Source organism: Melanerpes formicivorus, unplaced genomic scaffold (assembly GCF_026170545.1).
Source record: "Melanerpes formicivorus ecotype bairdi unplaced genomic scaffold, bMelFor1.0.p_v2 SCAF_2, whole genome shotgun sequence".
In the NCBI taxonomy this organism is placed as follows: Eukaryota; Metazoa; Chordata; class Aves; order Piciformes; family Picidae; genus Melanerpes; species Melanerpes formicivorus.
In genome coordinates this window covers 52822431-52843392 of record NW_027142354.1, presented here as the reverse complement: position 1 = coordinate 52843392, position 20962 = coordinate 52822431, and the positions used below count along the sequence as shown (strand labels likewise).

Here is a 20962-nt window from a genome sequence, read left to right as displayed (position 1 = left end):
ATGCAAGGGGCACCAGGCTGGTCGGGCACTGTACTCCACAAATTAAAGCCCTCAAATCCTACAGTTCCCCACATACTGCAAAACCTCACACCACACCAGTGGGTGGTCAGGGGTGCTGAGTGTCTCATGGGCATGAACCAGGCTGGCACAGTCCCTTGGAGGCAGGGCTCAGGGCTCTGGCAGCCTGTGGAGCAGGACTCAGGCTCATCCGCCCCTTCAGCTCCTCCTCAGCAAGAAGGAGAGCAAGCAGAATTGAAACTGATCTCCCCAATCTGTATTAATTAGAGTCTATTAATTCGTCAACGTGGCCTGCCACTTCCCCACTGACAGCCTGGCCATGCTGGCCTGTGGTGCAGGAGGGACATGCAGGCTGATGCCACACAGCCCTGGCATGACACCTGCATGGCACGGCACATCACAAGCACATGGCGAGGGAACTGAGTGAAGTCAAAGCAGGACCAGGCACCCCCGGGTGGGCAGTGGGGTGGGGAGGCTGTGATAGGTGCCTGGGCAGTGGGAGTGTTGTCGCTGGCACCGCTGGTGCAGTGCCAGGAGCAGGAGCTGGAAGCCGTCCCGGAAGAGCGGAGCAAGGAGCAGATGGGGCTGGCACAGCACCGGGGCCCCGAGTCCCGCCCCCCCGCCGCTCTGCCCCTGGGCGGCACTGTGCTGGGGCCCTGCACAGGTGCCATCCTGTCATCTGCGCCGGGTATCCCCACCTCGCTCTGCCCCACTGCCTGGCTGAGGGCGTCCGGGCGCCCCGGCAGGGCGGGCTGGTGGTCTCGGCGCTCCGAGAGAGCTCGCCCCGGTTCCCATGGCAGCCCCCCGGGAGCTCACGTGCGGTGTGGTGACTTCAGCAGGAGCAGATGGAGCAGCGAGGAGTAAAAACATCCTGTTTCCATGCAAATGCCACCGGCAATAACGAGCCAGCCTGAAGGAGGGTGGTTATCGCTGCGCCGGGGCTCTGCCCACGTCAGGCCGCGGGTCTCCTCTGTCGGCTGCCCTCCACCGATGCCCATGCGGGCTATGCCGGGGCTCGGAGCACTGCATGGTGCAGCAGGGTGGAACCGGAGCAGGCACCCATAGGTGCCACACCACGTGCCCTGCCCTGCCTGAGCACACCGATGGTGCACGGCTGTATTGGTGCAGGGGTTCCCTGGCAAGGGGGGGGTGATGGTGGGCAATGGCTCTGGCCTCACTCCAGGACTGTGTTGACAGTGGCCTTGACTCTGCCTGGCACTGCCAGCACTGCACTGGGGTGGATGAAAGCTGTGGCACAGCTGGTGCCAACCGGGAGACCCACACTGGCTTCGCACCCACTTCAGCGCTCGAAGGTGTCAGAACAGTTGTTAATTGTTCTTGAATCTGCTAATTAAATTATCGCTGTGCAGCACTGGGAGTTGCTGCCCAGCCCTGCCCCTGCCCTCTGCAGCTGGGCAGGCCCTGGCTCCCACAAAGAAGCACCTCGGGCACCCCAGTACAGCCTCACTCCCCTTTGTCTCTTACCCTTTGCCCATACTGCACTCTGCCCAATGGTGATGGCAGCTGGATTTGGCTAGTTGCATGGACAGCATGGCCTCATCCTGCACCCAGGGCAGAACCAAATGCCCTGGGAGTGACTAGCTTGGCTGGGTGTGAGGTATTCTGGGGACAGACCTCCGTGTATGCCAGTGAGATGGGCCTTCACAGATGGCATATGTCCCTGACAGGATGTCCCACTTCCTTGGCACATTCCACCATGAGACACCACGCTCACCCTTGGAGGATTGACAGCTGGATGGTGCAGGGCAGAGTGCCAACAGCACCCTCTTTTCTCCTGGGGTTGTCCCCAGGCACCACCCAAGGAGTGCCAGGCTGGGCTAGGGGACCCCTGGGCATCACCTGTCCCATGCCTACAGCAGGGGCTCAAGGCAGAGAGGTGTGTGGGGCAGGTGCTGTCCTGGGATGAGAGTGTCCCAGGGGCAGGGGATGCTGTGCTGGGGTGGGTGGACGGTGCCCAAGGAGGGGTGAAAACCAGAGGTGCTGCACTCGGGGAAAGGTGTTGACTCACAGCCCCGACACGGGAACTGGGGAGTGGAGAGGGGGAGTATGCAGAGGGGAGATAGAGACGGTGCAGAGGGCATATTGCCAGGTAGGGTACTCCGGGAGTGGGAGGGGAGGAAGCCGTGCAAGGGGGTACACGGTACCGGGGCAGGGGATGGGAGGGCGGAAGGGGCAAACCAGGGGGAGAAGGATGCGGACCTCAGCACCGGCCAGGGCGGAGGGACGCAGGAGGGAGATGCAGACGTGTGGGGGGGTGCGACGCCGGTGGTGCGGGGCGGGGGGCGTCGGCGGGGGCGCGCCCAGCTGTTGCGCCGTCCCTTCGGCGGGCGGGTCCGCGCTCGCCGCCCCGCATTGGCGGCGCCCGGGCGGAGCGGAGCGGCGGGCGGCAGCAGCGGCGGGGCCGGGCCGGTGGCGGTGGCGGGGCCGGTGGCGCCATGGCCCGCTGAGGGCTCCGCGGAGCGCGGCCCGCCCTGCTCTCTCGCCCCGCCGCGCAGCGCTCCGCGGGGCGCGACATGGGTGCGGGGCCACGCCGCCGCCGGGGCCCCGCCGCCGCCGCCACCGCCGCCACCGCTGCCGCGCCGGGGCCGCTCGGTGCCCTGCTCGCCGCTGCCCTCTTGGCTGCCGCCGGTGAGTCACCGCGCGTCCCTCGCGGGTACTGGGCTCCGGGTTGGTGGGGGCTGATGTGAGCGGCGGGGACCCGACATCGGGCGCTGGGCAAGGTCACCCGGGGAGCGGCGGCGGGCGGGCGTCCTGCGGGGAGTTGGGTGTCCTCCCGAGGACCAGGGGCCGTGCAGGGTGCCTGGCTGGCAGCGGGGTATGGGGAGGTCCCCAGCATGCCCTCCTGGGCAAAGGACGTGCCCCTCGCCCCACCGCAGGCACTGCCGTTCTCCCACCCCGTGCCCACACGTGGCTGCCCCCCCCCCCCCCCGTGCCCAGCCGAAGCTCTCCCGGACGCTGCATGCACTGAAGGCGTTCGCCTCCTCATTGGCACGGCTCCGCTCCCCCGGGGCCTTGCCAGCCACGCGCCCGGGGGTCCACAGCAGATCTGCCCCGGGCACGGCGTCTCTCTCCCACGCACATCATCTCAGCCCCCGGCACGGGGTCCCTGCCCCTTGCACGGGGTACCTGCCGTCCCCATCACCCAGCCGGGGCACGGGAGACCATGATGACGGGTGAAGGGTACTGTCATTCCGCGTAGGTGGCCTTGGCGTGGGTGGCTGTGGCGTGGGGGGGGCTATGCGGGGATGCATCGGTGTTGCTGCAGACGCGGACGGTCCGGAGCGCGTCTGTCCCCCGACTCTACCCATCCCCTTCCCGGGAAGGACCCGTCGGGTCGGGAAGTGGGCCAGGCCGGACTCCGGGGTTGAGCGGCACCGTCTGCCGGCCCGGGGGTGGGAGGTCTGGGGGCTGCGGTGGGTGCCCGGGGCTGGCGGCTGCTGGCAGGTGTCACGGCAGCCTTGAAGTGGCGACTGCAGACAAAGGACCGGGCTGGGGGCGGGGAGCTGCGCGGCGCTGGACGTGCGCTCTGCGGGGGGTCTGGGGAGAGAGGACATGGACCCGTCTGCACTTGGAAGTCCTGGCCCACAGACCCCCTTGCCAAGACCAGAGACATACCCTCACCTGGCCTCGGTGCAGCTTCTGTAATCCACACACCCATTCTAACTGGCCAGCCACCCCTGGGGACCCCACACCCAGTGCTCCCAGCATGGCCTGTCTGCGGGATGCTGCGGAGCCAGGACGGTGGATGGGCACCTCTTGGGTGTAGGACACCCTATATGGAGGTTGCTTTTGGGTACCAACCCCCAGCTGGATGTGGAGTGCTGCCGTCCCCATGGCATCCCTGGGTCTGTGGTGATGGATGGAGTTGGGGGTAGCAGGGCAGGAGGTGAACCAGGCCATGCCGCACCACCTCTGCAGTGTGAGGTGTGGGGGGCACTCAGCTCGGGGCAGTGTAGTGTGGGAGCTCGTCCTCACCACTCACTTGTCAAGCAGCTCACAGCTGGCTGTGGCATGACTGTGCCCAGCCCCCTGCATGACCACAGCTCAGTACAGAAGTGGCAAGGCTGGGCCTCTGTGCACCAGGTGCTGCTCCATCCTGGCATGGCATAGCACTCCTTCCTCGAGGGCAGTGAGGCACGGGTTGTGGACAGGGCAATGCCAGTGTCAAGGCAAAGGGCCCCTGCCTGCAGCTGCAGAGCAGCATCCCCTGATTAGGCTGCTGGCTATGCTGCTGGTGCCTGCAGGGCAAGGGCAAGGGCAGCAGTGAAGGCTAGGGCTTATCTGCAGGCCGTAGCATGAGCTGAGTACCCAAGGTGCAGGAGCTGCCCCACTTGACTTCTGTGGTGGTGGAAGGGCAAGGGCACAGGGTCAGGGACCTTCCCCAGAGCTACCCCTGGCCCAGCACTTCTGTGACTCCATCCTCTTGGCACCTGTGGCAGCTAGTGCCAGACCCTGCTTCTAGTCCGGCCCTTGCCTCAGCAAGTTCCTGCCACACCAGCTCCTGCCCCAGCTCTTCTAGCTGGGGCATGGTCTCTGCTCTCACTGCACAGAAGTCATACGGTGCTGCTGGGAAACCTTGAGCTCTGCAACCACTCCACTCCACAACCTGGTGCCCCACAGCCTGGCACCCCAGGTTGCTGCATCCCATCATTGCCCCACAACCTACACCTGACTGGGCATCAGTGCCTCGGCAGGGCAGGCAGGAGGGCAGGATGGTGGGCAGGAGGGCAGGCAGGAAGGCAGGCAGAGCTGGCGTGTGCCGGGCGGCTGGAAGCTGCCGTGCCGGCTGCCAGCGTGAGCACGCGGCAGACGCAGCCCGCCCAGGGCTGTTTGTTCTGGCTCGGTGCCACGTGGGGCTGGCACTACATCAAGCCGTGCAGAGCCTGGCAGGTGCTTGCGGGAGGGGACCAGGACGCTAGCAGTGTTGCCAGAGGTGGGCACCTCCCGAGCTACTGCAGACGCCTCACAGCCATTCATGCAACTGAGTGCCTGTCCCACTTGGGTGGCCGGCAGTAGCCATGACCACCTTGGCACTGGCACCAGTGCCTGATGGATGATGGCACAGGGCCTGTGTACTGTGCATGTTCCTCCATGCCCTACACTGCACTCAGAGGTGCACCCTCTGTGCCAGCACTGCCCCAGCTTGTCAGCACCATCACTGCTCTATGCATCACATGTCTGTCTGTGACCAGGCGGGGATGGACTAGCTCCAGAATGAGCACAGTGTGTCCCATCCTCATCCAGTCAGGCTCAGTTGCCCAGTACTCCTCAGCCTTACAATCTACCCACTTTTTGGGTGCTGCTTCTAGGTGGGTGTCTGGCAGATGGCCACTGACTCTGGCCCCCTCAGACTCTGCCCTGCCTGAGGCTTCTGCCCACAGGATGAGGACTTTGGTCCTAGGCCCCTCCAGCCAGCCCTTTCTACTGCAGGGTTGTGGAACACTGTGGTTGCCAGCACCACCATGTGCCACCCAGGGGTGAGAGAGGGAGAGGCCACCGAGCTGGAGGCTTGCAGCTGGAACCATTGTGCAGACAGAGCCTTCCCAGACCTGTACCCATATCCCCTACCTGCTCTGGCTGGGACATGGCACTGAGGGTGATCTTGATGCTTCTCTCAGTCACTCAGATCTCTAGGCTCAGGACCTCACCAACAATCCTGGCACATGGAGTTGTGCTGGTACTGTGTTTCTCACATCATCTCAGTGCCAGGAAGGGCTAGGGGAGCTCCCTCATCCCCCACCAAGCCAGGGACAGGATGGGACCCTCTCCCTTTTTAGTGCCACTGAACGGGGCTGTCATGGCTTGGCATGCATCCTGCAGGTTCCCTATGCCTGGAGCTCAGAGCTCTGTGTGTGCTATAGAGGGGACCGACTCCGTGGGTGCCCCGGGAAGGCTGCTCATCGGTGGATTCGAGAGCCGATAGCCCCCAGGCAGGCAGAGAATGTCCCAGCGAGGGGCTGTCCTCCTCTGCTGCCTTTGCCACCACCGCCGTCCCCAGATCCTGGGCACGGGGCAGAGCTAGCGCTGCTCAGCCCCCTGGGTGGGCGTGGGGCTTGGGCGAGGCCGCAGTCCGGGAGCCCTGCCCGCCCTGGCACATGCTAATTGCATGTACTGAGGAGCGCCTTATCAGCTCAAATCCGTAATTAGGCAGCTCCATTGTCATGCAAACCCGCCTGACTAATTCATTCATAACGACGCTGGCTTAATGAGCGCCCAGACGCTGCCACACTCTCGCTGTGAGACGGCGCCCTCAGGCCCTAGCCACGTCCACCCAGCCTCCCTCCACCGTGGCTGTTGAGCTGGCATCTGGGGGGCACTCGGGGCCAAGACAGAGGGTATCTCATGGAGGTGTGCCAGGAAACTGGGGGCGCTGTCCTGGGGCAGGTGTGGTCACTCCTGGGGCACTGTGCTCATTGGAGCACAGGGGAGGTATTGACACTGCTCATTGTCTTACTGTCTCTGGTGCTCACCATGTGCCAGGCTGGCCAGTAGCCAGGCCATGCTGCCCAGTGTTGGCATCTGACCCTGATGGCTCCCAGCCTGGCCATGGCTGGCACCAGCACCTGCCTGGCATCACTGTGGTGACTCTGTGGGGTAGATAGGTGGGTGTATTTGCTGATGCCCTCTTGCTTCAGGTGAGTGCTGGGGGAGTTGTAGGCAGCAAAGCAGTGCCAGGCAAAGCCACAGCCTCAGACTGGGGTTCTCCTGGGTCAGAACCAGCTCATCACCGCTTGGAGCCAGCCTCTCCCAGCATGATAGCGTCCAGCTCAAAGCCTCAGACAAGCTTTTTGATGGTGGTGAGTAGTGCCAGTTCACTTCACACCCTGCAGAGAGAAAAGTGCTGGTGGCAGAGACCTCTGTGTGTAGGGCAGTGGGCAGAGCTGGCACTACCAGGGTCCCCTGGGCACAACCGGGCATCCTCTGCCCTCCTCCTGACACCCATCCTTCCCTCGTTTAGGCTGGCACAATCAGCAGCAATTATTGCTTTAATTACCTGCTGCCCGGGTGCAGGCCAGGCTCCGGCAAAGTGCAAGGAAATCTTTCATGTTAATGGCATGCCAGGCCTGGCGCGGGCACGATGGATGGGGCGCCAGCTGGGATGGAATCTGCCAGCTGCAAAGCCTGTGGGGATTTGGGGAGGTCCCCAGACGGGAGGGCAGCAGCAGAGGCAGATGCTGGCATCCAGGTCTCCACCTTGCTGCAGGGTGTCTCAGGGTGACAGGCATTAGGCAGGGGTGTGGGCAAGGGATGAGGGCAGAGGAAGATGAGGGCAGAGTTTCCAGGCATGGCTTAGTGCCTTGCAGAGACAGCCAATGCATGGGTCCCTGCTGGGCAGCAGTGTTCTGGGCATACCCATGCCATTGGAACATTCTCCCACTGCAGGCAGCTGCCTGCTTCCTCTTGGGGGCAGTTGTGTCAAGCAGGCACACACCAGCATGCCTGTGCCGGGGTTGGTAGTGCTGCATCCTTTGTTGGGCAGCCTCTCCTCGCCAAGAACATGCTGACCTTCCTGGCGTGTCTCCATGGCAGGCACCAAGGCACCTGGCATGCTGCTCTCAGCACCACCAGGGAGTGTGGCAGCATGAGTAGGATCATGGCTTGGTACCAGAGGGACCAGGATGGGGGGCACCCGATGGCACCTGGTGGGTCCTGGCAGTGTTCCCCCACTGCTGGGCAATGCAGCATCTTGCAGTTCCTTCCTGACCAGTAACTCCAGTATACCTGGCTTTCTGAGGCTGGGGGCCCCAGGTGCTGTGGTGAGGGGCTGTGTGGCCATCTGTGCTGGCAGCGGTTGGGAGACTTTGTGCACAGGGAGACCCAGCACAGCTGGGGGTCCTGCAGTGCTGGGGTGAAGCAAGTGTGCAGAGCCCAGAGTGGAGTGCTCCCCATTCCCTCTGCACCCTGCGGGGGGGGGAGTGTGCTGCAGCCCAGCCTCCTGCCCTTTAGCCAGGCCTGCCGGCGTGCTCGTTAGCCCATGTGGGCAGGGGCTAATTGATAATAAATCCCTGCTTAATGCACTGACGCTGCCCGCCGTGATTTATCAGCACCGTGGCAAGCCGCACTGCCATTTACCCCTTTGGCTGCCCAGAGAGCGGCCAGCCGGGGCTGTGTGCCCCCCCGCCACAGCAGGGGCAGTCACAGAGGCAAGTGGTACCCGGCTCCCCACCATCCCCCTCGTCCCCCATCCCTACTGAAGTTCCCCAGTTCCCTTTGCCAAGGTGACATAAGCATCTTGCCTGTTTCCATGGCAACACAAAGGCAGGTGAGTGGCGAGGCCGAAGTGGTGCGGGAGCCAGAACGGGCGTCGTGTGGGGGGCTGCTGCCCACGCTGCATCCACACTGCACCCACACCCAGGGGCTGAGGGGTGGGGGACCCTGTGCATGGAGGTGCCTGCAGAGCATGGGGCATCCTTGCTGCACAAGGTATCCATGGTGTTTGGCCTAGCTGTGCTGCCTAGGATGGCCGTGGTGCATTGGATAGTCATGGGGTGCCCACTGTGCATGGAATGCCCACCATGTATGGGGTACCATCATGGATGGAACACCTATGGTGCGTGGGACACACACCACAGCCCCTCCACTCCTTTGCTGGGGCTCCAGGCCAGCTCCAGACTCCTGGCTGTACCACACAGCTCCATCCTTGGCCACATCACAGTGCAGAGCTCAGCTGGTGCTCAGCACAGTGCCCAGCAGCAGGATAGTATCCTTCCCAGGGGACATGCTTGCTGCATGTCCCCATATGCATTTGCTGCCCATAGTCTCATCATGCCCCACGAGGGAGTCAACACCCTGACTGGGTGAGCAGTTGGAGATACTCTGCACCCCTCCTGGTTGCTGCTGGCCACAGGCTTCCTGCACCCCTTGGCTTGGCTGTGATGGACAAACCCACAGCTCGGTGCCCGCTGCACTCCTTTCTCCTGTGATGAAAAGGCTGATCCCCACAGCACGGCTCCCGCGTTCACCCAGTGTGCCCAGGCGGGAGGCAGCGGTGCTACTGCGCAGCAGCAAACTGGCATTCAGTAAATAAAGTGGGGTTGCCTTTTTGCTCAGCTCAGCCCCACGTGCTGGCATGGGCAGTGCAGCTTGGGCAGCCAGGGGTGCCAGGATGGGTGGCGCAGCGGTGCGAGCCGCGGGTGCTGCAGTGAGCCATGCCGCAGCCAGAATCGGTGATGGCACCGTGCTGGGCACCGCAGCGCCTGTCCGCGGCGTGACCCCCCGGGCCAGCCCTGGGCTGCGGCTGGTGGGGGGTGGAGGATGGGGGGGGTGTCGTTAAACCAATGAAATATGAAATGCCTGTATCTCCCCGACAGGGGTTTTAATTAAATTAATTGCCAGCGACATTGTAAAAGTGCTGATGGGGTAATAACCAGCACGTTATGGTGGCCGTTTATCTTCCCCGTGTAAATTAGCTGCTGCACCTTGCCCATCCCGGCGGGCATCGCGGCAGGCTTGCTTGGCGCCCGCTCCACAGCTTTCAGGGGCCTGATCGGCTCAGGGGAGCACTGGGGCTCAGAACCCCTCTGGGAGACACAGACAAGGCCTGAGGGATCCTTGTGTCCCATGTCTCCCCATGGTCCCCTGCGTCCTCGTCCTCATGGTGCAGGTGGCTGTACCAGGCAGGAGCCAGCCACAGTGGGCACAGGCAACGGGGGTCCCGTGGGCCATGTGGGGAGCAGGGCTGCCAAACGAAGGCACTTAATTACTGCGCATTCCATCCCATTTAATTGCTTATTAAATCCTAACCAGCCAATTAGCAGCAGCAATTACAGCTTCATTCAGTGACACAATCGCTATTTTATCGTTTGTTAATCAAATGCTTATTTAGGGCCCTGCTTTATTAACTCTTTCCACAGCAGGCATTGATGGGTGTGGGGAGTGGGAGCACCTGGCTGCGCCCAGGCTGGGGTATGTGAGCACTGTGGGACTGTGCCACCTGCTGTGTTCCCAGCGCTGCTGACCCCATAGGAACCCTGCCCTGGTGCATGGCACTCACAGCTTCTCCCAAACTGGGTAGGGGACAGCCTGAAGGACTGCACAGCCCTGAGATGAACCTCGCCACCTTGGGGACACTGGGGACAGCCAGCCCCTATTGTGCCATGCCTGTGCCCACTCCCATGTGGGTGCCAGCATCACAGGACACAGGTGCACACCCCACCACTCACTCTGCATCTCTGTGCTAGGCCAGGGCACAGCTGAGCAGAATACAGCCCCCCAGCCAGCCCCTTGCAGTGTGCTGGGGAAGGGAGACAGCAGTGCCCCGGGAGGCGTGAGCGATGGCCCTTGTTGGTCACACTACATTTCCTTTTCATTAGCGCTAAGTGTGGACATGAGGGATCGGCACAGGTTCAGCAGCACCGCGTGGCTGCTCTCCCTGATGGATGGTGGGGCCAGGAGGTGACTGTCACACCGCTGGTGGCAGTGGGGGGACACAGGGCACTGGCACTAGGCCATGCCAGGATGGGTGACGGCCCAGCCCAGGAATGCTGGTGGTGGCCGAGCCCCTGTCTCCCCACAGGTGCTCAGCAAAGTGCAACCGTGGCCAACCCAGCGTCCGGTGCATCCCCAGACCTGCTTCCTCACTTCCAGCTGGAGCCGGAGGATGTCTACATCGTGAAGAACAAGGCAGTGAGCTTGGCCTGCCGTGCCACCCCTGCCACCCAGATCTACTTCAAGTGCAACGGCGAGTGGGTGCACCAGGCTGACCACGTCACGCAGCACAGCACTGACCGTGCCACCGGTGAGTGCCAGCAGGAGAGGGGGTGCTGGCCCGCATGATGGGGAGCCACATGTATCTCTCTCCAGAGGGCTTTGCATGGGTCTGGGGCCATGGGGACCATGCCCAGCATGCTGGTGTTGACATGCTGCCTTGGTGGCAGGGCTGCCAGTGATGGAAGTCCGCATAGAGGTCACCCGCCAGCAAGTGGAGAAGATCTTTGGGCTGGAGGAGTACTGGTGCCAATGTGTGGCCTGGAGCTCCTCTGGCACTACCAAGAGTCAGAAAGCCTTTGTGCGCATCGCCTGTGAGTGTCTGGGGGTACCCAGATGGGGTGCAGGGAGTTGGTCCCAGCCTCCTCACCTCGCTCCTGTGCCTCCCTAGATCTGCGCAAGAACTTTGAGCAGGAGCCGATGGCCAGGGAGGTCTCCATTGAGCAGGGCATTGTGCTGCCATGCCGCCCTCCTGAGGGCATCCCTCCTGCCGAGGTGAGCCCTCCTGTCCAGCAGGGCAAGGCACGGTTGCTGCTGCCTTCTAACTGCGAGGACACCATTTGTGTTCCCTGAGGAGGTGGCCCAGCTGCCCACCCAGCAAATTCCCCGCGCCCCACAGGTGGAGTGGCTGCGCAACGAGGAGCTGGTGGACCCGGCTTTGGATGCCAATGTCTATGTGACTCCGGAGCACAGCCTGGTGCTGCGGCAGGCCCGCCTGGCTGACACTGCCAACTACACCTGCGTGGCCAAAAACATTGTAGCACGGCGTCGCAGCGCCTCCGCCGCCATCACTGTCTACGGTACGGCCCCACCATGTCTGTCCCCGCCACGCTGCCCTGGTGTCACCCTCTCTGTCCTGTTCCTCCCCACATCCCCTGTCCTGGTAGGGCACTGATGGGTCCCTCTCCACTCAGTGAACGGCGGCTGGTCGACATGGACGCAGTGGTCGGGCTGCAGCACCAGCTGTGGACGGGGCTGGCAGAAGCGGAGCCGGACGTGCACCAATCCCACACCCCTCAACGGGGGTGCTTTCTGTGAGGGCCAAAACGTGCAGAAAACCGCTTGCACCACCCTCTGTCCAGGTACCCGCCCTGACCAGGGCACCTCTGCCACCCACACCATGCCGATGCTGCACTCCCTGCTGCACCTGTCACACTCCCTGTCCTGCTCTGGATGTCTTGTCCTCCCACCCCACTGTGTGTCCATCTCTGCCAGGCCTGGAGCAGGGAAGGGGGGGTGGCAGCAGGGTACTGACCCCCCCACTGTGCCCACAGTGGACGGCGTCTGGTCAGAGTGGAGCAAGTGGTCGGTGTGCGGGGCTGAGTGCACTCACTGGCGCAGCCGGGAGTGCTCGGAGCCAGCGCCACGCAACGGCGGCCGGGACTGCCATGGCCCTGAGCTGGACACTCGTAACTGCACCTCCGAGCTCTGCAGCCACGGTGAGTGTGGCAGGGATTGTGGTGTTGTGCCCTGGGAGAGGGGACTGGAGGGTGCCCATGGGTGCTGACGCCCTGCCCTGTGCAGCTGCCCCTGGCGCAGAAGACGTGGCACTCTACGTGGGGCTGGTGGCTGTGGCCGTGTGCCTGGTGCTGCTGCTGCTGGTCGGAGTGTTGGTGTACTGCCGCAAGAAGGGGGGCCTGGATGCTGATGTGGCTGACTCCTCCATCCTCACTGCTGGCTTCCAGCCTGTCAGCATCAAGCCCAGCAAGGCCGGTGAGATGCTAGGACGAGACTGTGCGCCCATGCTGGGATGGTTGTGCACCAAGGGGGACTACAGGCAGGGACTGTCTGCCCCAGGGCATTCCTGGCTCTGGGTGGGGGCTGTGTGCCCCATAAGGTTCTTGCACTCAAGTGGGGGCTCTGTGTCCTGTGGAATCCCTGACCCAGGACCATTGCATCCTAAAGGGTCCCTGACTGTGGGGTTGGTGCCTTGTGCCACATAGGGTCCATGGCTGTGGATGGGGGCTCTGTGTCCTATAGGGTCCCTGGTCCCTAATAAGGTTTGCAGCCTGGGTTGGTGCTGGGTGCTCCAGGTACCCCGGAGGTGACTGTGCCCCAAGAGTCTATGCTGTGAGGCAGATTCAGTGCCCTTTGGGACCCCAGGAGCAGCTATGCCCTATACAGCTCTTACCATGAGGTAGGGCCTGTGTGCCCCATGCTCCCTGGGGCTGACTGTGCCACTGGCGGGGACATCTCCACCCCTGCTGTGCCTTGGCACCACGGTTCCCTGCTCTGTGCCACAGACAACCCCAGCCTGCTCACCATCCAGCCTGACCTCAGCACCACCACCATGACCTACCAGGGCTCACTCTGCTCGCGCCAGGAAGGCCCTGCCAAGCTCCAGCTGCCCAACGGGCACCTGCTGAGCCCACTAGGCACAGGGCGGCACACGCTGCACCACAGCTCGCCCGCCGCTGAGGGTGCTGACTTCGTGGCCCGGCTCTCCACCCAGAGCTACTTTCGCTCCCTGCCCCGTGGCAACTCCAACATGGCCTATGGCACCTTCAATTTCTTGGGGGGGCGGCTCATGATCCCCAACACAGGTATGGTGGAGCGGGCATGGGGTGCTGGAGCATTGCCCACCATGGGCACATTCCCATGGGTCTCACCCTTGAGTCTGCACCTCTCTACCCAGGGATCAGCCTGCTCATCCCACCCGATGCCATCCCGCGGGGAAAGATCTACGAGGTCTACCTGACCCTGCACAAGCAAGAGGAGGTGAGGTAGGTGCCACAGCCAGGGCTGCTGAGGCACTGGGTGGCCAGGATGGGGTTGTCTCTGCTCAGCTGTCTCCATCACTGCCTCAGGCTGCCCCTGGCCGGCTGCCAGACACTTCTGAGCCCCATCGTCAGCTGCGGCCCCCCTGGGGTCCTCCTCACCCGCCCTGCCATCCTGGCCATGGGGCACTGTGTGGAGGCCAGCGCTGAGAACTGGAGCATCCGCCTGAAGAAGCAGTCGTGTGAGGGCACGTGGGAGGTGAGCAACCACTGGGGGGAAGGGAGTCAGGGTTGGGGGGATGATGCCCATGCCTGGGTACATCTCTGCCTGGATGCTGCAGGACGTGCTGCAGCTGGGCGCAGAGCCATGCACGGAGCTGTACTACTGCCAGCTGGAAGCGCAGGCTTGCTACATCTTCACCGAGCAGCTGGGACGCTTTGCTCTGGTCGGGGAGTCCCTCAGCATGGCGGCCTCCAAGCGCCTCAAGCTGGTCCTGTTTGCGCCGGCCGCCTGCCCCTCGCTGGAGTACAACATCCGTGTCTACTGCCTCAGCGACACCCAGGATGTCCTCAAGGTACCAGGGGTCCCAATCATGGCTCAGAGCAAGGGCCACATGGGCAGGAGAGCAAGGGTCATGTGGGCAGGGCTGGGTTGTCAGTGTGCAGCATCTCCTGCCCAGCTGCTGTCTGTGCCAGCAGGAGGTGATCCAGCTGGAGAAGCAGCTGGGGGGTCAGCTGATTGGAGCCCCCCGGGTGCTGCACTTCAAGGACAGCTACCACAACCTGCGCCTCTCCATCCATGACATGCCCAGCTCCCTCTGGAAGAGCAAGCTGCTTGCCAGCTACCAGGTGAGGAGCCCAGCCAGTGGGTGGGGATGAGCATGGGATGTCCCTGCCACTGATCCATCACCTCACCACAGGAGATCCCCTTCTACCACATCTGGAGTGGGCTGCAGCCCTTCCTGCACTGCACCTTCACTCTGGAGCGCCTAAGCCCCAGCACCTGTGAGCTGGCCTGCAAGATCTGGGTCTGGCAGGTGGAGGGCGACGGGCAGAGCTTCACTGTCAACTTCAACATTGCCAAGGTGAGGGCAGGGCTAGGGTCTGCTCACAGGGGTGACCCCGAGATGGGCTTACATCCACCTGGTTCTCGCTCCTAGGACACAAGGTTTTCAGACTGGCTGGTCCCCGACAGCGAGGTGGGTGCCCCAGCCCTGGTGGGCCCCAGTGCCTTCAAGATCCCCTTCCTCATCCGCCAGAAGATCATCAGCAGCCTGGATCCACCAGGCACCCGGGGAGCTGACTGGAGGATGCTGGCCCAGAAGCTCAACCTCGACAGGTAGCTGAGGATGGGGACAGCACTGGGGCTGGGGACAGGAGGGTTCATCCTGGGTTCATCCTGGCTTCATCCTGCACCTACAGCTGCATGCTAGAACATTGTGGGGCCCTGGGAGCTGGATGGTGCCCAAAATGTGGCCAGCATGGGGCTGGTCCCAGCGTGTGGGGTCACCCCTGTGCCCTGACATGGTCCCTCTGTCCCCCACCAGCCATCTCAGCTTCTTCGCCTCGAAGCCCAGCCCCACGGCCATGATCCTCAACCTCTGGGAGGCACGGCACTTCCCCAATGGCAACCTCTCGCAGCTGGCCGCCGCCGTGGCCGAGGTGGGCAAGCAGGACAATGCCCTCTTTGCCGTTTCCGAGGCCGAGTGCTGAGCACGGCAATGCGTGGGGGGCCAAACCCCCACTGAGGGGGGGAACCAACGCCATGGGGCAGGAAAGGGCCCAGGCCGGCCCCCGGGACCCTGATGCCCCACAGCCCTTGAGGAGGGATGCCTGTGCCCCGTGGTGGTGGGACTCAGCCCAGGCCTGGGGGTCCCCCGGCCCCGCGGCGGGAGTCTGGGGGGGTCTCTGGGTGTGCGTCGTGCGTGCGGTGCCGTCGTGCTGTCTGCGTGTGGGGCCGGGCGGCCCCGGGCCCCAGGCCCTGTTGTGTAAAGACCGTTTTTTTAATTCTGTATTAAGTGCATTCAAGTATTTACACTTGGCCTTATGTACATAGCGGTGCCGCGGGCGGGGGGTCTGCCGGACGTGAATGTAAATAAATTCGATATATATTGCTACGTGGGGCTGTGCTCAGCCGTGCGCTGCCCTCCCTCCCTGAGCCTCCCCCATCGGGACTCAGGGGTGCAGAGCAGAACGCTTTATTAGGGTGACAGCGGTGGCCCTCCCTAGGGCTCAGCCCCACGGCAGGCCACGGCTGCCACAAGCGCAGCCCCTTTCCCCGAGCCGTCCTCTGACAGCAGGAAGGTGACAGTGCAATTGGGCGCCAGGTCCCGCAGCGTCTCCTGAAGGTGCTGGGAGAAGCTGGGGGAGACAGGAGGGGAGAGTGAGGGTTGGTGCTGCCCCCCTTCTCCCTCCACCACTTCCCAGACCCCTGATGTAGGGCTAGGGTCCCCAGTGGCTGCCTCTTGCCCCTGGCCCCACTCACTGTGGGTGCATCTTGTACAAGGTGCCGTCCACCCCCACGGTGACAGCCAGATGGGACAGGCCCCGGCTCTCCCGCATCTTTTCCACCACAGCAGCCAGGCCGGCAGCACAGAGCTGGGCTGCTCGCAGGGACACGGTCTGGCAGACTTCCTGCACAACCACGCTGTCCTCAGAACTGGCCTCGAGCTCCAACTCCTGCAGGATGGTCTGCAACTGCTTCAGGGCCAGCCCTTCCCTGCCCCAGGCCAAGGGGCACTATTAGCATCATCATCCCCATCAACATCCCCATCTCCTGAGCTGGAGATGGCATCACACTGCATGCACCACATCAGTGTAGCATGGCCCCCCACTCCAGGCACACAGAACCCAGTGGAGCCCAGTGGAGCCCAGCACTTACGTCTCAATAGCAGAGAGGAACTTAGTCTGAAAGATGTCCTTGGTCTGGAGCTTGGGGCAGGGCTTGCCACGGAATAGAAGCTGTTTCTCCACCAGCGCCAGCAGGATTTGGCGTACAATCTCACCCAGGTACATGCCGCTGATGAGCTTCTCAAACCTGCCCCAGGCACAGCTTTAGCCAGGAACAGGCACCCCCAGCCAGTCCCCTCCTCACCGTGGGGCCCTCACCTACCTCTGCTTGCCCACATTGATGGTTTTCTCATCCACTAGCTGGTCGAAGTGAGTGAAGAAGTCATCCAGGCAGCCGTTGTCCCCAAAGGCCCCCCACTCCATGTTGATGCACATGCGGCCCTGGTCCCCCTCCACGGTACCCACGTTACACATCTCCTCCATGTAGCAGGCGTTGGTCCCTGTCCCTGTGGGTCCCATGCTGGTGTCACCTCCCACCATAGCCCTGGCAGAGCTGCCTGACACCTCGTGGCCATATCACATGGGTTGGTGGTGGGGGCAGGGGGCTGAGAGACCCCCTGGGTGCAGCACTGCTCCTCACCCACAATGAGGCCGATTTCACATTTGGGGTCGTCATAGCCACAGGACATCATCGTTCCCACTGTGTCATTGACCACAGCCACCACCTCCAGCCCTAAGTGCTGCCAAACCAGAGAGAGATGGTGACACATGCAACTTAAAACACAGACAGCTTCTGGAGCTGGCACTGCCTGGGTGCAGGGTGGGGACAGGCTCCCTGCCCTTTCCTACCTGTTTGCGCTGGGCTGCCTCCCTCAGCAGCTGGACCACGTCCTGGCCCACACAGCCTGAGGCACTGAAGCCTTTGGTCCAGTTCAGCAGCACTGCCTGCAAGAGAGCAGGAGCAGGGGCGAGGCAACTGCCTTGCATCCCAGGGCCTTCCCCACCCACATGGGGCTGGAGTCATCCCCTCACCTTATCCAGGCCCATCTGCTGGCAGGGAAAGGAGAAGGTGAAGCCAAGTGGTAAAACCTGCTCCATCAGGCCCTGTTTCTGCTGGAAATCCATGATACACTCGATGATGTGGTCAAAGAGCTGAGGAGAGGGGCCATGGTCAGCAGGACCCAAGCTGGAGCTATGCTGTGGGGGTCTCCCAGACCCATCCCAGATCCACAGGCAGTGGAGAAGGCAGCAATCCCCACCCCTCACCCTGTCCCTTGGCCACAGATCCTCAGCCTCACCGCCTCGCCAGTGCCCTGCATGATAGCAGCTGGGATGACGTAGATCTGGTTGGCTATGCGGATGCCATCCTCCGACACGTGCACCACCAGCACCCGGAAATTGGTCCCCCCCAGGTCCAGTGCCAGGAATTCACCTTGCTCTGCAGGGAGCCAGCACAGGGGATCAGCGGGACCAGAGCCTCTTTGGCAGCCCTTTCCCCACTCTACTGCACTCACCAGTGCCATTGGGCGTGCCACGGACATAGGTGGGCAGCATGCGGACAGAGGCAGTGGCACTGGTCTCCTGGCCCAGCCCTAGCTCCATCTCCTGCCTCATAAGCGCCTGGACACGCTCCAGGTCAGCGTGGCTGAGCCGCAGCGGGGCCAGCAGCTGGTTCACCTCCTGGCGCTGGGCCATCAGGCGCAAGGACACTGCCGTGACAATGGCTGCCCCCCGCCCATTCCCATCCACCGAAGGCACAAGGGTGGCTCTGCATTCAGGGGCCAGCAGCTCTGTCACGTTCTGCAGGATCTCTTTGAACCTGGTGGAAGAAGAAGATATTGAGGACTTGGCGTGAAGCACCCCACTGGGGTGGGACCCAGCCTGGGAACTCCGTGTTCCTCCTCACCTGCTGCAGTGGTGGTAGAGTTCACCATCCACTGCCACGCTGACTGCCAGCTGCTCCAGCATCCTGCTCTGGCACATGTAGCTGAGAATGGCAGACAGCCCTGTGGCACAGAGCGCAGCGGCACGGCTCACCACCACCCGGCAGACCTGCTGCACCCGGTAGCAATCCTGCTTGCTCGGATGCAGCCCCAGAGCCTCCAGAGCCTTCTTTGCCTCGGCTGTGCCTTGCTCACTTCTGCAAGGGAGAGCACAGTGCCAGCTCACAAGGCCACCCGCTCCTGGCCAGGGGCATCCATCTGTCACCCCACCTATTCCCCCCCAGCCATGGCAGCTCCTGGCCTCTAGTCACTCACTCAATGATCTCCATGATCTGCTGCATCTTGAACGCACCCTTGGTCCTCAGGACAACAACACTGCTTCCAATGAAGAGCTCTTTCTCAGCAGCCAGGGAGATCAGCACATGCCGGATGATCTCTCCCAGGTACAAGCCACCCACCATCTTCTCAAACCTGCGTGCAGCCCAGGCCAGAGTCAGTCATCCCCTCTGGCACCTCACAGCCCTTTGGGAGCACCCAGGAGCATTGCAGGGGATGGACAGAGAAACCCCAGGGACTCTGCCTTCACTCTATGTGTGTTTGTGTGTGTGCACCTCTTCTCCCCAGGGTTGGAGGATTCCTGGTCCACATTCTCGTCATATGGGGTCAGTATGTCATTTAGGATGCCATCGTCCCCAAAGCAGCCCCACTCGGTGTTGATACACATCTGCCCACTGGTCTCCTCCACCATCTCCACCAGCCGTGCCTCGGCCATAAAGCAGCAGTTGGTACCCTTGTCTGCAGGGAGTGAGGGGGGTGAGCATGAGCAAAGACCCCCACACCCACCACTTTGGTATACAGGGTGCTTACTGCTCACCTACAACCAAGGCAACCTCACAGGGTTTCCCCTCCAAGCTGCAGGTCATCATGGTGCCCACAGTGTCATTCATAAGGGCAATGACATTCACATGGTAGAGCTGGCCAACAACAAAGCAAGAGCACTGTCAGTTGCTCCATGGGGGCAGTCCCCAGCCAGGACTCCTCATCCCACAGATCCCCACCTCCTGCTTGTTGATGGCTGTCTGAAGCAACTGCACAACATCCTTTCCCTCCACATCACTACAGCTGTATTCTTTGGCCCAGGAGATGAGTTCAGCCTGTGTAGAACACAGTGCCATACCATTGGCTTCCAGGAAAGGGCAGTTCCTCTCCCCATGGTTGATAGGCTGGGAAGAAGGTAGATGCAGCCCCAGGACAAGGATGTCCTGCTCACCTTGTCCAGTCGTGTCTGCCTGCATCTGAAAGGGAAGATGAAGCCCAAGGAGAAGCTACTCTGGGCACTGCCAATGCCAGACAGGAATTGCTGCACACATACCGCAATGAAGTCAAAAAGCTGCAAAGGCATGGCCACGGGTGACCGACTGCTCCCCCTACTCAGCACTCAGGCTTCAGGAGGCAGCCCAGAGCCCCCAGCAGTGGCCCAGAGCCCTGCTGAGCCTCTGTGGTGCTGGGCAGCCTGGCACAAACCACCCTCTGCCACTGCCTCCTCGTACCGCTTCCCCTGTGCCCTTCATGATGTCCTCTGGAATGTTGAAGGTCCTGTACATCTCTTGGATGCTTTGGTTTCCATTGTCCGGGAGGTTCACCCACAGGGTCCGGACATGGCTCTGGCACAGTTCCACCACTAGGAAGTCACCCTTCTCTATTGGGAAGTGAAGGTGGTGTCAGTCTGTGGCAGATACCCTAAAATCTGCTCCTCACCCTGTCCCAAGGACAGTCACTCACCCATGGCTCCTGTGAGCTTAAGACCACCACAGAGACCAAGGGAACTAGCTCCTGGCCTCTGCCCCTGCACTAAGGCCTGGCAGATGCAGTGCAAGGGCAGCCTATGGACCCTACAACTGACCAGAGATTGGTACATCTCTCTCCAGCACACCTAGGATCCTGTCCAGCAAGGCGTGCAGGGCTGTAGGTAGCAGAGCAGCCCATGCCCAGGCTGAACTGCCTTACCAGTGCCATCAGGTGTGGAACGGATGTAGGTGGGCAGCATCCGCACGTTGGCCTGTTCGTGAGTCTGGTGGCTCAGCCCCTTGAGCATGGCCTGCAGCATGCGGCCCTTCACTGCTTGCAGTGTCTCCAGGGGAATGGTCAGTGCCAGCATGGCTCGTTTGACCTGGGAATGACTGGTTAGGGCAGGTGTGAGGGGCAGGGGATGCCTCTCGATCGATGTGGGGCAGAGATGGACCTTACCGGTTTGTAGGGACCATCGCTCTGGTAGCCCAGCTGATGGCTTACTGGGAACCTGCAGGAGGGAGGCGGCTGTCACCCGCAGAGCCCTGGCCGACAGGGGGACAGGCCACGCCTGCCCAAGCACACAAGTGGCGGGGGGGGGGGGGAGGGTGTGCCGTCCCAGGCTTTGCCTCCCACCTCCGCTCTGCGTCCCTGCTCCACGGGGCCGTGGTCTCAACAGCATGGTCACAGGAATCACGACCCGGCAGGCGGGGGTAGAGAGGGTAGCGGCGCCCCACGATGGCAAAGGGGCCGGAGACGTGCTCGGGCGCCATCACCCTCTTCTCCCTGCCCGCCTCTGCCCTCCACCTGCAAGAGGCCCGAGACTGGTCTCTGCCTTGTCCGGGGAGATGCAACACTCGGCGGAGCAGAGGAAGCCTGCTCAGAGCCATCGCGGGCCCCGAACGCGGCCTCCCCACACCCAGCTTCGCTTGGCCACGTCCAGACCGCAGCCCCTCACCGGTTCACGGGGGGACGGCC

The 20962-nt window shown here is 62.5% G+C and overlaps 2 protein-coding genes across 2 annotated transcripts; one reads left to right on the top strand and one right to left on the bottom strand.

Moving 5' to 3' along the window:
• The first annotated feature begins 2552 nt into the window (after window positions 1-2552).
• Window positions 2553-15580, top strand: UNC5A (unc-5 netrin receptor A). Its single transcript, XM_068161024.1, has 16 exons — window positions 2553-2667; window positions 10556-10777; window positions 10917-11060; window positions 11138-11241; window positions 11366-11546; window positions 11661-11828; window positions 12021-12185; window positions 12271-12459; window positions 12990-13289; window positions 13382-13469; window positions 13554-13722; window positions 13805-14038; window positions 14163-14312; window positions 14384-14548; window positions 14624-14802; window positions 15011-15580. Exons 1-16 carry the CDS (start codon window positions 2553-2555, stop codon window positions 15174-15176), a joined length of 2739 nt encoding a protein of 912 aa, XP_068017125.1. The 3' UTR covers window positions 15177-15580.
• Window positions 15581-15618: 38 nt separating this feature from the next.
• Window positions 15619-20945, bottom strand: HK3 (hexokinase 3). Its single transcript, XM_068161015.1, has 19 exons — window positions 20621-20945; window positions 20444-20495; window positions 20204-20366; window positions 19747-19895; window positions 19467-19586; window positions 19255-19350; window positions 19071-19170; window positions 18808-18991; window positions 18512-18667; window positions 18160-18393; window positions 17768-18072; window positions 17552-17691; window positions 17286-17405; window positions 17103-17198; window positions 16894-16993; window positions 16576-16759; window positions 16345-16500; window positions 15949-16182; window positions 15619-15824 (listed from the first exon to the last, which is right to left on the bottom strand). Exons 1-19 carry the CDS (start codon window positions 20872-20874, stop codon window positions 15689-15691), a joined length of 2979 nt encoding a protein of 992 aa, XP_068017116.1. The 5' UTR covers window positions 20875-20945; the 3' UTR covers window positions 15619-15688.
• Window positions 20946-20962: the final 17 nt, after the last annotated feature.